At 38.3% G+C, this 8,150-nt stretch overlaps 1 protein-coding gene across 1 annotated transcript in view; it reads right to left on the bottom strand.

Moving 5' to 3' along the window:
* Nucleotides 1-4,758: 4,758 nt before the first annotated feature.
* The window catches only part of LOC142312203 (uncharacterized), a 38,995-nt gene continuing 35,603 nt past the window's right edge, over nucleotides 4,759-8,150 (bottom strand). The window contains exon 7 of the mRNA XM_075351109.1: nucleotides 4,759-6,573. Coding sequence (XP_075207224.1) covers nucleotides 5,318-6,573 — 1,256 coding nt within the window. The 3' untranslated portion in view covers nucleotides 4,759-5,317. The remainder of the gene's footprint in view (nucleotides 6,574-8,150) is intronic.

The raw sequence follows: 8,150 nt of genomic DNA, 5'->3' as shown, positions 1-8,150 counted from the left end.
AGACAGATAGACAATGACCCAAAACAAAGCCAGAGCAACCAAAGAGTTTATTAAAGCAAAGTAGTGGAATATTCTTGAATGGCCAACCCAATACAGCCGCATTTCACTTGTTAAAAAAAAAAAAAAGCCAGCTCAACTCAAAATGGCACGTATTATCAGATGATTTCACTTGTTAAAGACTAAACTTCAGATAGAAAGGCCCACAAGCAAACAGCAACTGAAAGCCACTACAGTAAAGGCCTGGAGAGCATTAAAGGAGAAAACACAGCGTCTGGAGATGTCCATGACTTCAAGAATTCAGGCAGTCATTGCCAACAAAGGGTTTTTAACCAAGTATTAGAAATTATCATTTTATTTCCAAGTATTTAATTTGTCCAATTACTTTTGATCCCTGAACTGAAGGGATTGAGTTTAAAAAATACTTTAGTTCAGACCTAGGCAAGGGGCGCGCCTACTGTCAGTGACCGACCCACCCGTCATAGCTCAGAGTTGGAGGCGTGGCCTGATCTACGATTTTTTTGCCTCAGCCCTGCTCTCACGGCCGGGAGCTCTGTATCCCGCAGTCCCGTGATCGCACTCTGTCGACCATGCACCCTCTTGCTGCCAGTCACGCCCCCTCTGGATGCTGGCACCACTCTCTGGATGCCTTCTATGGCATCTACACTCCCTGACAGAAGTTCTGTCGCTTTTCCATGTTATGTAAATAAAAGCTTATAACTGGACTTTAAATTCATCCATTGGTTTTATAAATTTTTCTTTTGAAAGCTGAAACCCTCCCAGATTTGGTTTAGGCTATGAAAATAAAGTTGCTGCAAAGCTGAAATATTGATCATTTAATGAACACAGAAAGGTCAGATTTTGGCAAGACAAAAGTTTTGTCGCCTTGTCATAATGCACCCAATCCTAGTTTACATCCTCACCTGTGCTAACTAAATGATTGGTTAATTAGTGGAAGTGTATAAAAAGAAACCCAGCATCCCAGACCTTTACTTGAACTGCAACTTGACCTCTGACAACATGCCAAAAATCCACCCTGCAGCAGGATGGTGCTCCATCTCATACATCCATGTTCCTCCTGGCAAAGAAGATCAAGGTGCTCAAGGACTGGCCAGCCCAGTCACCAGACATGAACATCATTGAGCATGTTTGGGGTAGGATGAAAGAGGAAGCTTGGAAGACAAAACCAAAGAATCTAGATGAACTCTGGGAGGCATGTAAGACTGCATTGTTGAACCGCATGGATGCAGTCCTTCAAGCTCATGGAAGTCACACAAAATATTAAATATGGCTCTAATAGCACCACAACGTCATTCTCCAATGTTATGAAACATATCTTTGTATTAGAAGTTAATAATTTGTTTGAATTCAGATTACTTTCTGTGGGCGACAACATTTTTGTCTTGCCAAATTCTGACTTAAATTCTGACCTTTCTGTGTTCATTAAATGATCAATATTTCAGCTTTGCAGAAACGTTATTTTCTTTATTTTCATAACCTAAACCAAATTTGGGAGGATTTCAGCTTTCAAAAGAGAAATTTATAAAACCAATGAATGAATTTGAAGTCAGGTTATAAGCTTTTATTTACATAACATGGATAAGCGACATAACTTCTGTTAGGTTGTGTTTGCTGCTGGCCACGTCTGTTTTGCTATCGTCCATGCCCCCTGTCAATGTGGACACACACACTCCTCGGATGCTTTCCTTGTCCCCTCTTGCTGCTCTCTCGATGCTGGCCACGCCCCCTTTGCCTGCCCCTTCTTCCCAGGATCCTCACATGTGACCGACTCATCTCCACAGCGGCCACTTCAAAAACATCTGTTCTGCAACTGAGGTAATGTGAACCAGTAGCAGCAGGGAGAGTGCAGTATGCCTGCACATGGGAGAGCAGTGCCAGCACTTGTGTCTTCTCAGGTCCCCCGTGTCTGCAATGGAAGAAGCAGACACACAGAGGACTCCAAGAAGGCAGCCAGAGGATCCCTCAGGCTCTGCTGCAGCGCTGCCAGCCTGTGCCCTCAGCGTCCCCAGGGCCAGTATGTATGCTCCACAGGCCCCAGTAATGTGTATGCCCCCCACTGACCCACAGTAATTTGTATGCCACTTACTGACCCCAGTAATGTCTATGCCACTTACTGACCTCCATATTTTCATTGAATCTTTGTACTGTTTAACTTACTGTTTGTTTATGAAGGAATAGTATATATACTATGTATTGGGTAGAACTGAGTTAATTATATTAGTCCGGCCCTCTAAAACCATCCCGATTTCTCATGCGGCCCCATGGGAAAATTAATTGCCCAACCCTGCTTTAGTTCCTGACATTTTTATGCAATCATTTTGTTCAACCCACTGAAGTAAAGCTGAAAGTCTGAACTTCAACTGCATCTGAATTGTTTTGTTCAGAATCCATAGTGGTAATGTACAGAACAAAAATGTGAAAAATGTTTCTGTCCAAATATATATGGACCCAACTGTAGGTGACCCTGTTAAACACTGTACTCACCCTAATCTTTCCCTACCTAGTGTGAAGGTCCACACCCTTGTGGTGCCCTCACTCCATGATGGCTCGCTCTAGCAGGTCCTCACCATCTCTACCTTGGAGTAAAGCTAGAATAAACCAGAAATCAACACAATCGTGAAAACTAATGATAGATTTATATATACTGTATATAGAGAGACATCTAATGTATTAAAGCAATAAAAGCTAAAAGTTGAATCATAAACCCTTTTAGTGCTCCTATGACATGTACGTCTTCATAGATATTATACTCAGAACAATCCTGATGAACCCAATTTAGGAAGAAAAGCGTCAAGTGAAATAAATTACTTATATCAACTTATCTGACCAATGAAGTCCTGTAACGCGATCACTTGCTGCCAATGGTTTGACATGAGAGAGCGAGGTCAGATAATAAATAACCCCTGTTGCTGACTGTCACGACTCACTTTCTGTGAATGCCAGCAGAGCGCCAGCACCCCCAGGAACACAGAATTTCTCCTGATCACAGAGATTATTAACCCCTTCAGCCCCCAGGCATTTTGCGTTTTTCCGGGGGGGGGGGTTTCCCCTCTCTTTCTTCCAAGAGCAGTAACATTTTTATTTTTTCGTCAATCGTGCCATATGAGGGCTTGGTTTTTGCGGGACGAGTTGTAGTTTTAATTGGAACTATAAGTTTTGCCATATAATGTACTGGAAAACGGCAAAAAAATTCCAAGTGCGGAAAAATTGCAAAAAAAGTGTGATCACACAATAGTTTTTAGGATATTTTATTCACCGTGTTCACTATATGGTAAAACTGATGTGTCAGTGTGATGCCTCAGGTCGGTGGGAGTTTGTAGACACCAAACATGCATAGGTTTACTTGTATCTAAGGAGTTTAAAAAAATTCAGGAATTTGTCTAATAAAAGTGGCGCACGTTTTGCGCCATTTTCCGAAACTCGTAGTGTTCTCATTTTTTGGGATCTATGGCTCAGTGATGACTTATTTTTTACGTCTCGAGCTGACGTTTCTAATGGTACCATTTGATCGCTTGTTATTGCGTTTTGCGCAAAACTTGCGGTGACCAAAAAACGTAATTTTGGCGTTTGGCATTTTTTGCAGCTACGCCGTTAACTGATCAGATTAATTGATTTTATATTTTGATAGATCAGGCATTTCTGAACGCGGCGATACCAAATATGTGTATATTTATTTTTTTTAACTCTTTAATTTTCAATGGGGTGAAAGGGGGATGATTTGAACTTTTAAGTTTTTTTTTTTTTTTTTAATTTTTTAAAAACGGGGGCTATAGCGATCAGCAATCCGATCGCTCTGCCATATCTCCAGATCACAGCTACAGAGCTAAGGTCTGCAGATATGGTGCTTTACTTTCAATGATGGCTGTATTCCGGCATTGAGAGTAAATGACTCATGTTAGGTACAGGCGTCATCACATGACCGTGTGCTACCATGGCAACCACTGGAAGTCACGTGATCATGTCACGTGACTACCGATGGGGGCGGGGTAAGTCAGAATAATGGCCGCGCGCATATACATCTCGCTGCCAGATTTTAGCAGCGAGATGTAAAGGGTTAATAATCGCGGGTGGAAGCGACTAGCAGGCACACATGTCAGCTGTTGAAAACAGCTGATGTGTGCGAGTATCGCCGCCGCCTGTCCACGGCAGGGAGCGGGGATTTACTGCACACGATCCATGACGTACCTAGTACGTCATGGGTCGTTAAGGGGTTAAGCATTGCTCTGAACAGTAGAAGCAATCAGATAGTAGAGTCATAAAGTCCCGTATGGGGACTAGTAAAATAAATATATATATATATATATATATATATATATATATATATATATATATATAATATAATATAATATAATATAATATAATATATATATATATATATAACAAAGTTAAAAAAAAACCCTGAAAGTTCAAATCACCCCCTTTTGCCTCAAAATAAACAAACAAAAAAAAAAAAGACAAATCCAACTCATATCCATATTTGGTATTGCCGGTTTCAGAAATGCCCGATCTATCAAAATATAAAATTAATCTGATCAGTAAACGGCGTAGCAAGATAAAAACGCTAAAGCTAAAATTACGTTACTTTGGTCACCGCAACATTGCATTAAAATGCCCTAACAGGCGAACAAAACATCACATCTAAGCAAAAATGGTATAAATTAAAAATGACAGCTCAAAAAATAAGCCATCACTGAGCCCCAGGTCCTGAAAAATGAGAACACTATGGGTCTCGGAAAATGGCAACAAAAGTGCATTTTTTTTTTTTTTAACAAACTTCTAAATTTTTTTGAACACTAAGAAAAAAGTAAAATTATACAAGTTTGGTATCTATAAACTTGTACTGACCTGTGGAATCATAATGCCAGGTCAGTTTTACCATATAGTGAACATGGTAGTAAAAAAAAAATTAAAAAAAAAAAAATGGGGGAATTGCACTTTTTTTTTAGCAATTTCACCGCACTTGAAATTTTTTCCCAGTTTTCAGTATAATATGGGTCAGAATGAATAGTGTTGTTCAAAAGTACAACTCATCCTGCAAAAAAATCAAGCCTTCATATGGCTATATTGACAGAAATATAAAAAAAGTTATGGCTCTTGGAAGAAGGGGAGGAAAAAAAAACTAAAATGAAAAATGGAAAAATCGCCAGGGGGTGACGGGGTTAAGCGCCAAGTTTTAGCGCCAAGTTTTCCCCTTCTTTTTTGCTTATTTAACTTTAAGTTGACAATCCTGGTTACATCTCTTGTACAATTTGCACATTTCCATGTGTTTTTTTTTTTTTTTAGCAACATTTCTGACCTTCTAATATGATGAAGGCTTGTTCTGTGTGTGAGTTCTATTATGTGTAACAAGATCTGATATATCTGTAAACCATTTCCCACATTCTAAACATGAATATGATTTCTCCCCTGTATGAAATATTTGATGTCTAACAAGATCAGATTTATTTGCAAAACATATCTCACATTCTGAACATGTGTGTGTCTTCTCCCTTGTGTGAATTATTTTATGTGTAGCAAGACGTGATTTGCTTCTAAAACATTTACCACATTCTAAGCATGGATATGCTTTCACCCCTGTGTGAGATATTTGATGTCCAACAAGAATTGATTTCTTTGCAAAACATTTGTTACATTCTGAACATGCATATGGCTTGTCCCCTGTGTGAATTACCTTATGATCATTAAGAGTTGTTCTATATTTAAAACATTTCCCACACTCTGAACAAAAATATGGCTTCTCCCCTGTGTGTGTTCTATGATGATTCACAAGACGTTCTTTTACGGCAAAACATTTCCCACATTCTGAACATGAATACGGCTTCTCCCCTGTGTGACTTCTTTGATGTGATCTTAGTTTAGATTTTTCTGTAAAACATTTCCCACATTCTGAACATGAAAACGGCTTCTCCCCTGTGTGACTTCTTTGATGTGATCTTAGTTTAGATTTTTCTGTAAAACATTTCCCACATTCTGAACATGAATATGGCTTCTCCCCTGTGTGACTTCTCTGATGTCTATCAAGATGTTGTTTCATTCTATACAATTTTCCACATTCAGAACATGAATATGGCTTTTCCCCTGTGTGAACTCTCTTATGGATCAAACAAGCTGATCTGTGTTTAAAACGTTTGGTACATTCTAGACATGAATATAGCTTTTCCCTTGTATGCATTCTCTCATGTTGTACAAGCTTCGATTTCTGAGTGAACTTTTTCTCACACTTCGAACATGAAAATACTTTATCCTTTGTATCAATTTTTTCATAATTTGAAGAAAAGCTTTTTCCATATTCTGAATGTGAAAGTGGCTTATTTTTTGTGAGATCATTTTGGTTTTGAACACTCCTTTTGTTATGCTTCATTTTCTTACTAATCTGTGATGAATTAGAAAATTGGACCTGTTTAACAGGATTAGATGATAGATCTTTGCTGTGAAGGGAGGATGGTATATCTGGAGTAATGGAATACACTTCTATTGTATCTTGCGTGATATTAAGGTCACTGGATTTAAAAATTGGAGATGTCAGATGTCCCTGTGATTTCCTTTCACTATCATCTGCGAAGAGTAAAAACAATTATTATTTTCAAATAAAATAACCTTAAAATACAAAATGTTACAACATTTTTATATAAAATATTCATAGATATTAGAAGCGATTTCCAAAATTTCAGTTTCTCAATTTGACAATAGACCTCAAATCAAGAACCACTAGATCCTGATGTTAGGTCACTAGCAGTTTAGAGAATCATAAAGGGATCAGTCAGTGCCATTATGTGGTGTCTGTCTTACACAATCAATGACAGTTACAACTCCATTTGTGAAGAAGAGAGGAGCATGACCAAAAAAGCATGAAACTTTGAGAAAGTGTAAGTCTGGGTTAACAGTATTTCCTTATCCCCTACCCTAAGAAGCAAGTGTTCACCTTTCTGACCAGACCACACTTTTGAAATTTGACTTAATATGGTAATAACTTTAAAATGTTTCTATATTTCCCAATGATTCTGAGAACGTTTTTTTTTTGCAACTTATTTTATTGTATATTAGTGGTGCTTGTATATTCAGATAGATGAAATTTGCACTTATTAAAATTTTGGGACTTTCAAAAAATTAAGACTTACAGTAGTGTTCAAAATAATAGCAGTCCAATATGACTAACCAGATTATTCACTGATTTTGGTATAAATTATATCAACACATGTCAAACAATTTACCAGTTAGTGCAGTAGATTCTTAGAAAACCACGAAACTCCGCATTCATGATCTGCAGGTTTCTGAGTCTGTATTTGAATAATTAATTGAAATGGGGGGGGGGGTGTGCAAAATAATAGCAGTGTGGAGGTAAATGTGAATCAGGTGGACCTTATTTAAGAGTGAAACCGGCACATGTTGTACATGAAATCCTGAGAAATATGGGTCACTTGAGACATCGCTCAGAAGAACAATGTACAATGATTAAAAATTTGATTGGAGAGGGTAAAACTTCTAAAGTGCAGACAATGATCTCCAATGCTTTAAAATGGAAAGCAAAAACAGAGGTGGTAGAAAACAGACCATTAGAATGGATGGAAGAATAGCCAGAATGGCAAAGGCTCACCAAAATGATCAGCTCCAGGATGATCAAAGACGTCTCAAGTATGCGTCAGTGTTGGCATCGGGGTTTCTGTCATCTAAATTTCAAATAAGTAATGGCACTCACCAGGGGTGTCCATTGTCCCCTGCTATTTTTGCTTTAGTGGTAGAACCTCTGGCGGAAGCTATACGAAAAAACATAGCCATTTCTGGTATAAGAGTTGAGGAATTTGAACATAAACTTGGGTTATACGCAGACGATGTGATAATTTCCTGTTCTAACCCTGTAGTTTTGATTCCAGCAGTGGTGAACAAATTATCAAACTTTTCTAAAGTGTCGTATTATAAGCTTAATGCGGCAAAGTCTTTGATATTGCCGTTTAATATACCGGTGGAAGCCAGGAATGCTCTGGAGGGGGCCTTTCAATTCAAATGGTGCGAAGGGGGATACCTTATTTGGGTATTAAGCTTGACACCATCGCAGATGTTAATTAAAGAAAATTTGGAACCTATGATCCAAAATTTAGAAAAGGAATTGGGAAGATATGAAAAAATATCGTTGT

Source organism: Anomaloglossus baeobatrachus, chromosome 5 (assembly GCF_048569485.1).
Source record: "Anomaloglossus baeobatrachus isolate aAnoBae1 chromosome 5, aAnoBae1.hap1, whole genome shotgun sequence".
In the NCBI taxonomy this organism is placed as follows: domain Eukaryota; kingdom Metazoa; phylum Chordata; class Amphibia; order Anura; family Aromobatidae; genus Anomaloglossus; species Anomaloglossus baeobatrachus.
This window is presented reverse-complemented; position numbering and strand designations above follow the sequence as displayed.